This window comes from Lontra canadensis, unplaced genomic scaffold, assembly GCF_010015895.1.
Source record: "Lontra canadensis isolate GAN:19392208 unplaced genomic scaffold, GSC_riverotter_1.0 scaffold5, whole genome shotgun sequence".
NCBI classification, from domain to species: domain Eukaryota; kingdom Metazoa; phylum Chordata; class Mammalia; order Carnivora; family Mustelidae; genus Lontra; species Lontra canadensis.
In genome coordinates this window covers 1,010,145-1,024,769 of record NW_022630999.1, presented here as the reverse complement: position 1 = coordinate 1,024,769, position 14,625 = coordinate 1,010,145, and the positions used below count along the sequence as shown (strand labels likewise).

General features: G+C 43.8%; 1 protein-coding gene across 1 annotated transcript in view; it reads left to right on the top strand.

Moving 5' to 3' along the window:
• Nucleotides 1-14,228, top strand: part of ADAMTS12 (ADAM metallopeptidase with thrombospondin type 1 motif 12) — a 289,509-nt gene extending 275,281 nt beyond the window's left edge. Inside the window, exons 23-24 of the mRNA XM_032851284.1 lie at nucleotides 5,047-5,200; nucleotides 13,313-14,228. Coding sequence (XP_032707175.1) covers nucleotides 5,047-5,200; nucleotides 13,313-13,491 — 333 coding nt within the window. The 3' untranslated portion in view covers nucleotides 13,492-14,228. The remainder of the gene's footprint in view (nucleotides 1-5,046; nucleotides 5,201-13,312) is intronic.
• The last annotated feature ends 397 nt before the right edge of the window (nucleotides 14,229-14,625 follow it).

Here is a 14,625-nt window from a genome sequence, read left to right as displayed (position 1 = left end):
TGGTTGCTTCTGCACACCCATGACCAGTTCACATGCTGGCATGTGGTCTTGGAAAAGGCTTCTGCTGGTACATCCAACTCAAGGTTGTGCTGGTCTCTGGATATCACCCACTCAAATCCAGGAAAAACAAGATGATTCATTATTGCTAAAGGGACATTGCACATGAATCATTTACCCTGCAGAAATATTTTTTAAATGCACTGTTTATTATTTTCATAGCTTGAAAAAATGCCCAGGAGGCAAAGAAGAATGATGTCAGCCATTTCATTAGATAACCAGCACACATAGTACTTTCTGTGAATTCCCTATTTCTACTGGCATCTAATGCTGATTCCTGATGAATGACCGAAAGAGACACTGGTGTCATATGCAATTGTAATTTTTTTCATGTAAATGTAATTTAATCACTTTATATTTGGGCATCTCACAGTATCTCGCTCGGAAAATGACTTCATTTCCCTTTTCACTAGAAATTCAGTTACTCCAAAACCAAATTTCTTCATCCGTCATTGATTTCAGAACCTGAGAAGATAATACCTAATGAATAAATGCGTGTTGCAGGATTAGGCTCCTCAAAAATACGCTGGGAAGTGCCTGGAGGGCTCGGTTGGTTAAGCCTCTGCCTTTGGCTCAGGTCATCATCCCAGAGTCCCAGGATTGAGCCCTACGTCAGGCTCCCCCCTCAGCAGGAAGTTTGCTTCTCCATCAGACCATCCCCCGAGTAGTGCTCTCTCTTTCTCTCACAAATAAATGAATAAAATATTAAAAAAATATATATCCTGGAACCATGGATAACAATATAAGGATCACTAACCAAATCACATGTGATCCTTAGAAGATAATTGATGTAACATGAACTATCATGAACATGTTAAAAATTTGGGCCCCCTTCAGGAACACAAAATCCCACAGAGGATTAACAACTACAGATGGACGTTTGTAAGTCTGTCAATTCCCTGAGGCTCTAGTACCTCATTGTTCATTGTAAAGGAAAGCTGACCAATATTCCTTCTGGCAGGAAAGATAATGATAGCCCAGCAAATGTTACAGTAATGATGTGTGAAGCATATCCTGCTCTTAGGGAACTCACTGAGAATATGAAATTGTCAAAAACAGCCCCCTTTGCCTATAAGAATGCAGTCTGCTTCTCATTTTGGCACTTAGGTAGCATCCAGGTTGTAAAATGAGGTTTTGTATAGTTGTTATTCTTCAATTGCCAGCATATTTTTTCAATTATAATCATCTTCTGGAGTTAGAGCAGAAAGCATTAAAATCGTGGAAAAACTTAAAATACATAGACTCACCCAGCAGTTCTACCTGCGACAATTTTTCCCACAAATATACCATCAAACATAATCCTGGATGACAATAAAGATGTTCATTGCCATAGTGTTTGTAATAGCAATTCCTAAAAATAACGTAATATCCTCTGATAGAACTGGTCAGTCTATTAATTTGTTATAGTTCAGCCCTTTTAAGAATGAGGTAGACCCATATTTCTGAGTTGTAAAACTTTCCAACAACAGAAGTTGAAAATTTCTTTAGAGAGAGTTAGAGGTAACTGCCTCCTGGAAGTGGACGTGAGTTAAAGTTTCCCTGGAAGAGCCATGGGTCAGAAAGTCATCACTTGTGCATGTCAAAGATGAGGGGACTTGAAGGGTGACCAACACCTACCAAGCCAGCCTTTGGGATTGCTCTTGACCTCCAGCACCTATAATTAAGTGAAAAAGGCAGATTGTTAGAGTGCAAGTAACACATACAGATGAGTTGAACATACACATTTGCCTCTGTTCCCCAAACTGCATTAAATAGAAGAGGTGAAAATTAAAAGTGCCACAAATCTACAAAGACAAGAGAACAGGACACAATGTCGCAGGAGTCAATAAAATTTTGGAAGCTAGAAACAGATAGCCAAGCTTAAAGTTGACTTAGCATGGTAGAGAAAGCCAATAACTGTCCATAGCAGAGATTTTCTCTATGAGGCAGCTGTTGGGGGGGACATGGGAGGGGATTGGGGGTTGGGGGATGAGAGTTGGTTGAAAGTTTGTAAAGAGAGACATTTGGCTCTTAAGATCTTTCCTGACCACAGCATAGAAGTCTTCTTGCTGGAGAAGTAAACCAAGAGAGACCTTGGAATCAGTCATGATTGGTGAGGACAAAAGAACTTCTCTCACCATTGATTAAGTGAAAATATAGTCCTCCTTTCCTCGATAGAGCTCCACAAAGGCAGGGGACAGAGTTAGCCTCGAGAGAGAAAAAACCCACACAACACAGATCTCTTCCCAATCACCTTATATAAAGCTACCTTTCAGTAAGTGCTGCCACCCATGAAACTTTCAGTCAGCTCACAGGTACCTCATCGTAAGTCAATAGCCTAGGATTACTGGACATTGAAAAAAATCTATCACACCAAGGACAAAATAACAAACAGAACAAAAGAAACCCCAAGGAACAGAGACCTTGAAAGAAACATCAAACTCCTCTCTCCCCCCAACAAACTATATCTTTTCAGAGAAACAAGAGATGACATCCATGACCTAGCTTCCTAGTACAGCTATATAAAAAGAGTATTCAGAGAATATAAGAAAAACTTAAAATTTTTTAGAATAGCAAAAGTAAAAAAGTAAATAGAAGGATTGGGAAAATAATGTGGAGAAATCTCTCAAGAAAAGGAGAACAAAGACAGAAAGAAAATATGATGAAAGATAAGAAAAGTAGAGGATCAGACCAGGAGATACAATATCGAAATAATATTCCAAAAAGGGAGAATGGAGATGAGATAGAAATGAGGTGGTCAAAGAATTAGTAGAAGATTTTCAGATTTGGAAGACATAGGTCTCCATGCCCATTAAATGCTACAAGACAAAGGAAAGTCAGGAGAGAGGAGGACCTGTTTCTACATCAGCAGAAGCAGAAAACAAATCTGACTTTCCATGGTTGTTACCATGACTGAATTCAAGGATATCTCCTGTGCACTTAGAACTGGGCCTACCCTGTATTAGTAGTAAGTGCAAGAAAATTATTCAGTGAAGATGCTTGCATTAGTTTTAAGACATCTAGTGGTTCCTCCTCTTCATAGTTCTCCATGCCATCCATGTTGGCTGAGTGGTAGCGAACCAGAGATTTATAGCTTCTCACAGGTGAATCTTTGCTAGTCACCTGCTGAACCCTGGGAATCAACATTTCCAAACAGGCCAGTTTAAGCTGAAGAGAAACCCGGGGCTCTGATTGAATAGGCACCCAGGACTGAATGAGACTAGCATGGAGTTATAGCTAATCAGCGTTAGCCCCATCCTTATTTTGGGATGCTCAGTTCTACGCCAAGATTCCCTATTGTCGCTGGTTCCAAAGAAGTGGAACTGAGCATGGAGAGAGGTGTAGCTTCTCTCTAAAACCCCAAACTCACAGCATTACTACCATTAACAAAACCCAAATTAGCCACCATGGTTCTTGCTTAATCCTCCAATAAAGTACAACATAAATTCATGCATCTTCTTTACTCACGAGTCATTTTCTTTGAGTAATAAATGCATGCACAGAGACCTATCTGCTTATTTTTGTGCTTGGCCTGAAATTAGTTCTTTCATCTTCATCTGTCTGGCCCAAGAGGGCCTAGAGCACTTCAGCACCCAGAACCAGCCCAGCCTGGTTCCATCAGACCCTTAGGAGAAGAGAGCAGGAAAGGAAGTCATTTACTTTATCTAACAGCATTACTTTACAGAGAAAGAAAGTGAGAAGTTGAGTAAATGATCCAGGACAATGTAAAGTAAGTGGAAAAGCCCATCTCTGGAATCCTGATCCAGGACTCTTTGCCAGATTCTGGCTGATTAATGTCCCTTTTTCTTCCCACTGGCCTCTGTTGCGCACTTCTATTTCCTCGGGATCAACTCAGTAGTTGTTTCTTACTGGTTTCTGCCCTCTGGGAGGTTTTGATTATATAAGAAAGAAAAGGCTAAAAGTAATAAAACATGAAATAGATGTTAATCATTAGAGTATCTGGGATCCACAATAGCCAAAATGTGGAAGCAACTCAAGTATCCATCGATAGATGAATGGATAAACAAAGTGTGGTATAAACAGACAATGGAATATCATTCCACCTTAAAAGAAATTCTGGCGCTTGCTATAATGTACAGGAATCTTGGAGACTTTACACTAATTGAAATCAGCAAGGACCAAAGAACAAATATCGTATGATCCCACTTAGATGAGGTATCTACAAAGGTCAAATTCATAGATACAAAAAATAGAATGGTGTTTGCCAGGGGCTAAGGCTGGGGCTGGTAGATGGAGGAGTTCTTATTAAATGGAAACAGTGTTTCAATTTGGAAAGATGAGAAAGTTCTAGAGATGGATAGAGATGATGATTACACAACAGTGAGAATGCACTTTTAAGGCACTGGACGCTATACTTAAAAACAGTTGAAAGAGTGGATTTTATGTTCTACAGATATACACAATAAAAAGACTTTTTTTTTTTTTTTCAAGAGTATATGTGTTAAGTACAGACAAAGATTCTCACAGCCCCAGGAATCACAGGCCACTTTTGCAGGCCAGAGAACTCCCTTCGGCTTGTGAGCAGCTGCTTCACGACACTGTGGTGCCCTCTTGCCTGTGTGGCTTGAGGCCACAACAAGATCGAGCTGGGCCCATTCCACGTTCTCTCTCCATCCCTCCATGGTTTTCCTCTCTCATTTCTCTTTCTTCACATCTGATTCCCAGCCCCAAATCAAAACGAGTGCAGAGAAGCTGGATTTCTGGGGCACCAGGACCTAGACACGAAATTTTGTTCTACTTTTTCCTGCTGTTCCACCTTTGTCCACATTCTTCAGGGAACCCCATAGTAAATTAAGTCAAATTCAGTCCACAGTCAGTAGTGTAGAGTCCTCCTCAATTCACATTTCCAGATGACTAGTGCTTTATTCCCTGACTCCTTCAAGACAATGCCTGTCATGGAGACTTTCCCCTGCTTGAGCACAGTGGCGTTAGAGATCCTGTCGTGCCGTGGGGAAGACTTGTGACTCTCCGTGCGCCCCTCTCTTTCAGTGCACCGCTTCCTGTGGGGGTGGCTTTCAGAAGAGGACTGTCCATTGTGTCTCCTCAGAGGACAATATGACTGAAGACCGATGCCTGTGTGATCACGAGCCCAAGCCTCCAGAATTCCGAAAATGCAGCCAAGAGGCCTGCAAGAAGAGTGATGGTGGGTGAATGAATGACTGCCAGGCGGGGCAAGAGCTTTTCATAAATAAGGTGTCCCGTGTGAATTCATTGTGGATGGTTTTAGTCCCCTTTGGCGCCAGGAATCTTCATGCTGAAGAGGCCAGCCAGCTCCACTCAAAGCAAGCTATCAATTTGGTGAGGTTTGACTCTAACTCCTTTAGGGATTATCTCCTATATTTTCCTGCCTCAGAGAGCACTCAGACTGATGTCATCCTACACAGATGAGAATCTCTTCTGCTTTGTCAGAAATGTCTGAGAGATGCGCCCGTCCTTCTCAGGAAACTGGCCAGCGGCCGAGCGGCCCTCTCTGTCAATGCCGCACCGCCGGCTTAGCTCAGGCGCCACAGAAACAGCTCTGAGGTGCAGATTCGGTGCAAGGGATCCATTTCGGAGAAGCTCCCAAGGGAGACCATGAGGGGAGTAGGGGCAGCAGGACAGAAGAGGGAGAAATCACGGCCAGGCTGCTGCTTCAGCCTGGTCCCACGGGAGAGCTCCGGGGGGCAAGTCGTGCGTCTGCTCCTGAGGTCCCAGAGCTGGACTTTCACGCTCCCACACTTTTCAGCCACCGGCCAAGGGCCACCCCAGGGGAAGGGAATTCACAGGTTAAAAGCTCTCCACATGGAGAGACAAATGAGCTCCAGCAGACACTGCGGGCACTCCTCCAAAAGAGCCAGCGTCTCTGGGTATTAGCAGCTGAAGAACAGGGATGCTGGCACTGGGGAAGGGGGTGAGGGGGTGACACATGAAAGTGGACCAACAAATCTGAGGAGGGAGACCTGAGCAGGGGAGCATCTGTGTTGTCTGCTATATCCAACCTCCACTTTCAGAAAGCTTCCCAGGTTGAATGACCTGTGGTCACCTTCGTCGTGTTAAGTGTGTTGAACTCCAACCTGGAAAGGTTAAGAAGCCTGTTCGTGAACACATGGAGGGCTGATGGCAGAGCCGGAGTCTCAGACCAGGTCGCCTTCTCTTCATAGGCCTCGCTCTCTCGGGGGTGGAAGGAATCCAGTGTTGGAATCAGTCAGCAATGGGTGTGGGTCCCATAGCGGCCCCTTTCTATCTCTGTGACCCTGGCAAGTTACATAATGCTCTGAGCCTGTTTTCTTTTGGCTCTAAGGAGAATAATAACACAGGCCTTCTAGAGGTATTATAAAGATTTTAAATAGCAGGTATTGAATGGGTTTGAAAAGAAAAAAATTCCATCAACAAACCAGTTCAATTACCTCCCTTGGGCACCTTACTTCATTTCAATAGACTAACAGTTTTCTGAATAGGTCTGAGCATGAATTCTAATGTCTATTCCATTGGTGTCTGGGGCTTCACTGATATGTGAGGGTTTTTTTAATTAAATTAAAAACCTAGAGAGAAGGTTTTTAGCTAGGGAGAGAGGATTTTTTTGATAGTTACATCCGTTACAAAGTAGAGAATGCCTCTTATAGATGTAGTCCTGAGATCGGGATTTAGAGGGTCAGGCTGAATTTACTCTGCCCCTCGTTCAAGAGCTGACTACTAGACAGCAGCAGCTAAGAGAAAAACTCTTGAAAACCATCATGTTGGTGGTCCCCAGTGGTAGTCGTGTTCTGAAGATTCTTCAGGATGAGAGGTAGTGAAGGCTGTGGTCTGTTCATCTATTCCTCGCCTCCTTCCAAGGACTGAGGGGGCTGGTATTCCACAGAGACCACCATTAGAGTTTGTACCCGAGAAGATTTTCCCTAGAGGTTGCTTGTTGACAAATCATGCTCTTCCTCAGCACATATTTGCTAGACCCTGACCAACTCCATGTAAACATAATGTCAGTGAAGAAACAAAGCACAACCCAGCAACTCTGAGGGAAGTAATGATGTTACAAGAGTTCCTGGAAAGGCATTGACTGCAAACTGGGGAGAGCAGGGAAGGCCTGTGGCGGAAGTAAAGGATGAGTAGATGGGTCAGGCAGGAGGTTCCTGGAAAGGCTTTCGGTTTCTTCAGTAATCAGGAAGAATACAAGGTCATGGGGCAGAAGCCTATCTCAAGCTCCCTGAAGGTCAAGGGAAGTTAGAAAAGGTAGGGCTGGAGGGGAAAGCTGGAGCTTAGGAAGCATGTCAATGAGTTTGGACTTTATCTTCAGGGCAGAAGGGGCAAAGGAGCACTGGAATATTCTAGACAAGGGTGTGGAGATGAGAACTTCATGCTGGCTGCCGTTGGAAGGTAGACAAGGAAGACTACTCTGTAGACGCAGCTGTCCCCCACGCCAGAGATAGATGTGATATAAGCTGGGGTAGTAGGCGTGCAGGTGGAAAGAAGGAAGTGGATTCAAGAGCCAATGGACAGGGAGATGTGGCAGGACTCTGTTCCTGGAGGAAGAAGATGGAGGATGAGCCCAGATTTCCAATGTGGGCCACTGAATAGAGGAGGCTACCATTCTCTGGGCGTCCTATGCCCACAGTGGGTTTGGGAATGAAGAAAGGAAATGAGTTCTGTTTGGGATATGTTTGTTGATAGGCCCATGAATCATTTAGGTAGGAGTGCCTTGTGATTGGTTTCCTACACAGATGGGAAGACCACAAGGGAGTTTTGAGCTGGAAATTCTGAATGCAATACACTGAGGGAGAAAATGCTGTAGAAGTGATTATCATGTGCAGTTACTTTCTGACCAAATTACATTTGAGGATGGCTATCGTGGACCTTACTTGAAACTCTTAAGAAAAGCTGCTAGGGCTTATTTTCAGAGGTGTAACTAAGTTTTAGCTTTCCAGATTCTTACTACTCAAAATGTGGTCTGTGGACTGGCTGCCTTGGCCTCACCTGGGAGCTTGTTAGATGCACAGGATCTCAGGCCTCACCGCAGACCTGCTGAATCAGAATCTGCATTTAAACAAGATTCCCAGGTGATTTGTGCCCATGAAAGTTTGAGAAGCCAAAGGGCAAATTTGAGACCCTCTTCCTTTCATGTCATCTCATAACCTTCTATTGTACCATGTTTTTAAAATGTTAAGGTTATAGAACCCATCAGTGTTGTGTTGATTTTTACATAATTGAAGCCACAATATAGTCCTCGTTGACCACGTCCAGTGTTATAGGCTCTTATTTTTAAATTCTACATAGATGGTCTTTTTTTTTAAAGATTTTATTTATTTATTTGAGAGAGAGAATGAGAAAGAGCATGAGAAGGGAGAGGGTCAGAGAGAGAAGTAGACACCCTGCCAAGCAGAGAGCCTGATGAGGGACTCGATCCTGGGACTCCAAGGTCATGGCCTGAGGGGAAGGCAGTCACCCAACCAACTGAGCCACCCAGGCACCCTAAGTAGATGGTCTTTAACTGTTTGATTTCTGGACAGTGCAATCTTCAATAATCAGAACCAGGTCAAATGCATACTTGGTATGACTTCTCTTGAAATCTCACACTGAGAAGATGACGACTAACAGCTGGCTGGCAACAGATATAAATAGCAATGAATTCCACTCATCAACAATTATCAGGGCAACAAAAGTTAATTATGAGCTTCTCTTGAAGGTCGAGCCATGCTTACTCATATAGAAACAACATGAAGAGTAGCATCAAGAAATTCCTTGATTTTAAAAACCCACCACCCACCCTTACCCTCATATCCTCTAAAATGCTTTGAAAATAAGTCATTTAGTGCCTGGAATCTTGTCAGCCAGCCAGCCAGCCAGCACAATACACATATGCCCTGTGTCCATCTTACAAGATCAGATATGAATTCCACGTAAAGTTTGCTTTCTTCCAGGCCATTTTATTTCCTTTAGATGCCATCTAAGTTGTTAATGATTTAAATTCTAAATCAGAACTACCATTTCCATAGTAGAGACTACATAGTAAAACCCTAAGTAGGTTAAGGTATTTTTTAATTTATCCAGAAATATTTACTGACTATCAGGTATGTTCTAGGCATTACATTCATAATGATTAAAAAAACAAAAGCAAAACTCATACCCACACCACTATTCCTAGGTTGGTTGTTGTTTTTTTGTTTTGTTTTAAATTTAAGGAATGAGCGGTAGAGAAGGCAAGAAAAAGAATAAGGAAAGCAATAAGGACAGTACATAGACCCCGAGTTGGTACAAATGAACATTTGAGTCGGCAAACTTTCTATTCTGGAATATTCTTTCAGATGAATAGGATTTCATGTTTTCATTTATTCAGCAAATATAAAGGATCACAAGATATGTCCTAGACAAGTGCTTAAAAACTGAGGCTACAGAAATAAGTAAAATACAGCTCCTGGCCTCAAGGAACCCAAACTCTTACAGAAACTGTATTTGTCAGCAATATTGAAATTGTTTTTCAACTTTCTTTTGTGGGCCAAATATCCCTTCAGCCTAGACACAGCTGACAACAAAGAAACAAGCTTTTAACTGTCCCTTTACATTTCCAAGCTTGGTTTCTGTTGAACCGGCAGAGCCAAATTAAAGTTGCCCCTAATTATAAGCATTGTGTGTGCTTCGGCTGGAATCCAGTGTGCTGATGAACACAACAAGCCTTCATTATTTTATAATAAGAAAGAGAACTGTGCAGTCAAGCCATGCCACAATGTTGGGCTCACGTCATTGTCTAAATGAGCTGCTCAATATGGGCCTGGAACACAGGCTCCCCATTTAGGCCACCACATCCGTTCTTCCTTCGAGTGCCCCATTCTCTAGCAGGAGGACCCCAGGACCCAGCATGCTCCCAGGATTCTGAGGACCATTGAAAAGCAGGCTTCCTTCTGTCATGGTTCAGGCAAGATCAGGCAAGAACACAAGGCGTGGTTGAGCCTCCGTCTGTCCCATGCATGTCACCTAACCTTACAGCTGGGGGCCTGTGTGGAGCCAGGGAAGAGGCTGTATTCAAGGAAGATCTGTCCATGTGGCCCCCTTCCCACCCCATCCCCCATTGCCAGTACAAGAGCTTCATTCCCTTAGTGGCACCCTGGGAACCTTCCCTGAAGCAACATTCGGATCCCGGTCACAACTCCATACCAGCTATGCAGTATGGGGCCAGTTACTAAGCCTTTTCAGAACCTTCAGTTTTTAAAAGAAGAGCCATACCTATAAGTACGTTTCTAGGTAGATCAAATGAAATAGTACAGAGGAATTATGTGGCCTGCTGTGGGGTGAGTGCACGATCTGTTGTATTTCAGTTATGATTATTGTCACGGGGAGAGGCACATTACTGTCTTGGGGCTACTGTACCCGGCTACCAAGAGCTACAAAGCTGAAAGCAACAAAAATGTGTTCTCACACTTCTCACACTTCTCGAAATCAAAGTCTCGATAGGGCCATGCTCTCTGTCTTAGCCTCTCTTCATTGCTGGCAGTCCCTGGCTTTCCTTGGCGTGTAGCTGGGTCACTTCAGTCTCTCGCTCTGTCCGCACAGGGCCAGCTTCCCTCTGATGTCAGGGTATTCCCGTGGCTTTCTCTTCACTGTGTGTACCGGTCTCTCCTCCTCTTCTTATAAGGACACTAGTCATTATTAAGGGTTAAGGGCCCACGCTATTCTGACCTCATCTTATTTTACATCATTATAACACCTTCAAAGAACTGTTTCCATGTGGGGCCCCTAGGTGGCTCAGTTGTTAAGCATCTGTCTTCAGCTCAGATCATGATCCCAGGTTCCTGGGATTGAGACCCACATCAGACTCCTTGCTCAGTGGGAAGCCTGCTTCTCCCTCTCCCACTCCCCCTGCTTGTGTTCCTTCTCTCACTGTCTCTCTCTCTCTGTCAATTAAATAAAATCTTTAAAAAAAGAAAAAGAAAAACATTTCCACATAAGGTCACATTCACATATGCCACTGCCACTTTGGGGGACACTTAAACTTTGGAGGATGCGGTTCAGCCCACAACAGGTAAGAACTTTGGGAACCTCTAGGAAGCCTTTTTTAGAATGGTAGACACCCTCGAGAGATCACACTAGAGCCTTAGCAGAAAAGGCTCATACCACCATTTACAGAACAGTTCAAGATAGAATGTAGTACCATGTTTGAACAAATATTACATAATAATGCAAGTATGGAGACTGAAACAGCAGGGATCCATGTGGGCCAGCATGGCCAAAAGAAGCTTCATGAAGAGATGGAAGGCAGGCTGACCTTTGACACTGCCTCTGTCTTCTTCCTCTCCTGAAGTAGCCCCAGAGCACTCCCATACTCATGTCAGGGGAGTTGTGGGGCAGAGAGCTATGCCGCCTGACTCTCCTCCAGCCACCACCCACAAGGACTTCAGGAGATGCTGGTTAAGAAATTGGAGCAGGTCTGTGCCACCAGGCACCCATGCTGGTCCTGCTCCAAAGCCAGCAGCCTAGAAAGGAATTCTCACATCACTCTGAACAGCAACCCACATAATACCTGGCCCAGAAGTCACGGTAGGAATCCTTGGCTGAAACATGTACGCCTTCTGAAGCAGAGCACCTAAGAAACTTCCCTGTGGATTTTAGGAGCAATTGGATTTTATAATAGGCTTAAAGAAGAGGCCCGAAGAAGAAAAGAATCCACAGTGAAGACCTTTTGGGTTCTACAAACACTGTGTGTTACCAAATCCCAACTGCTGTTCGAACCTGCAAACAAAATAGGACTCTGACAGCTAATCAAATACGTTTTTATTTCTTCACAAAAAAACAAGGTGGTGTCAAGGGAATGATGAGGTCTGAGGAGATTAAAAGCTTTTTTTTTTTTTTTTTTTGCCTTCATGACCTGAGAGTGAAAAAAAAAAAAAAAACATAAAGAGGAAAAAATACCTTCATGGTTTTTGGATAAAGAGGATATTACTTCAATTTGTGAAAAAAGTTTTTCTTCAAAACTATTCAAATCTCTTCTGTAAAAAAGAAAAAGCAAGGCAACCAGAGCTCGGAAAGGCGCTCAGGCAAACTTTGAAACCATTTCACTTTAGAGAAGGAAAATCTGCTCTTCGGGGCCTTAGTGAGTTTCTTCCAGCTTAAGAGTCCGTGGACTAGTCCAGTCTGAGTACCGCTCCCAGAATATGTGTGCTGGTGGTCTCTGAGAAAGTCCCCGCCTTGTCGGATAAAGAAATCAGGGCCAAGGGCGAGAAAAAACAATGAGGGACTTACTTGCTTAGACCTGTCAGAGTAGAACAAGGATTACACTTTATGTAGCTCACTGGATGCTTGTTGTGGGAATTACCTACATATGTTTTTGTTCTTTCACCTACACGGTCCATTTCTGGAGGGCAGTGATCACATTTCATACATCTGTATCCTCTGCTCAGAATCCACTGGCTCGTCAGCTAGCTGGGTTATCATCTGGTGCTTTGAATGATATAACTGATAAAAGCATAAGCTCTAGAGTCAACATTGTCTCTGTTTAGCTCTGGCTATGCCCCCTTACCAGCTGGGGAACATTGTGCAGGACCTTAACTTCTGTAGGGCTCACCGTCCTCATTTGTAATAATGGAAAGACTCCTGTTGGCCTGATAGCCCTGCTGGGGAGATTATAGAAAGCAGTGCTTGTGAAACATTGCATGCAATGATCGCATGAAAATACTGCAGAGCCAAACACCTCTAAACCCAGGGCCTTAAAATTACAATCATGGGTGGTTAGCTCAGCATCTGTGGGTCAGCTAAGGTTCAGCTAACCTAGCTTGACCTTGGTTGGCCTTGGCTGCAAGCTGGAGGTTCTGTCTAGGTTTGCTCCCTGTGTCTCCCATCCTCCGCGGTCCACTAGCTGCACGAACCAGGTCCTTCTCCTAGGGACAGCAGAAGCTCATCAGGACGGGTTCACCACATTGCACTTCCCAAGGCCCCATAGGGATCATCGCTACTGATACTACATTGTCCAAAGCAAGTATTGGACTGAAGCCAAAGTCAAGCCGTGAAGTGTTCACCCCCCCACCGGGCCGCCATGGCAAGGGTGGGAACATATATGGAGCTGTGTTGCACAGGAGTGAAGCACTGTGACTAATAATTCAGTTCAACACAAACACTTTGTACCTTGTCTGTTCCATAATCACCATTCAGGGGGTGTCAATTACTATGAATTACTATGAAGCCTTTCTGGGTAGACCTGTAACATCTTCCATTCATAGAAGTTGTGCTCATTCACTTACACAGGATAATCTTTCTTTTTTTATGTTGTTTTTCTTATTTTTCTCTCCTTCCACAGATTTACTTTGTACCAAGGACAACTTATCAACCAGTTTCTGCCAGACACTGAAAACCATGAAGAAATGTTCTGTACCCACCGTGAGGGCTCAGTGCTGCCTCACATGTTCCCAGACACACATCGTCCACACCCGAAGGCCAAGAAAGCCACAGTCGCTCAAAAACCCCAAAGCATTCTAAGTCCAGAAGCAAGCCACCCCCCACCACAGACCACAGCTGCCTGCTGACTGACTCTCCCGCATTCTAGCCCCAGGGACCACTTCATTGATGTTTTTCGGGTTCAACTTTGGTTCAAAACAAAATCCACTGTGTTTTATTCGCCACAGAATGGCTTTGTGGAAGGCATGGGATGACAGTGCTTGCTACTCCCTGATAGGCCGGTGAGATATCCAGGAAGTTCAGGCAGCTCCTGGGACGGGTTCTTGGGAAAGGTGCCAAATTAGGTAAGTCAGTGACTGATGTCTTTTTCCCCCTTAAAAGTAAAAACAAAGACCCCAGGTTTTTCCCAGACTGCCTCAGGAGTATCTGGAAATAGAACCACATGCATCCAGGAAACAGTCTTGTTAATTTACCTTGGTGAAATCCTCCTTTTTTTCCTCCCTACTTGGGGAAGATGCTGTTTAATATGTCATGGAAGAGCTTTCAGGAATATTCCTTTAATTCATCCAGGCAAAGGCGACTTTCTTTAGTCAGTACACAACTGGGGCAAGGAGAGAAGGTGCTGGCTGTATCACTCAGTCCCCATAGACTCGTCACCTGGGCTGTTAAGACTCCCATGCTGGCCTGGAGACATGAGAAGAAGAGGAAAGAGGAAATGGTCAGAAACTATAGACTTTAATAAAGGTAAGGGATTTAGCTTAAGTATAGGGAAGACATTCTGACTCAAGGATAATTTCTATGGAAATTCTTAAAAAGGAACAGAAATTAATTTATTGCCGGTGTAAGAAAAGAAACACAGACCTTTATACTTACCACTTTCCTGGCAAATACCTTTCCTTTGGGGAAGAGCAGAGGAGTCTTCCCATCTGACTTTTCCTCTCCAGCATGTTCCCTGCCTCAGTCATCAACTCAGAGGTCCAACTGTCTTTCTCTTACTGGGGGTTCACACACAACAGCTGCCATAGTCAAGCCCATGGTTGCAAGACACTCCTGCAGACCCCAGGACAGAAAACAGGGCTCAAGATCAAAATATTTCAGAGAACCAGGTAAACTGTATTAAGTACAAGAACTTAATACAAACTTCAGTCTTGAGAAAAAACAAACAAACCCATAGCTCCAAGCAAGGTTAAATAGGACCCCAGTATAGCCAGTAGT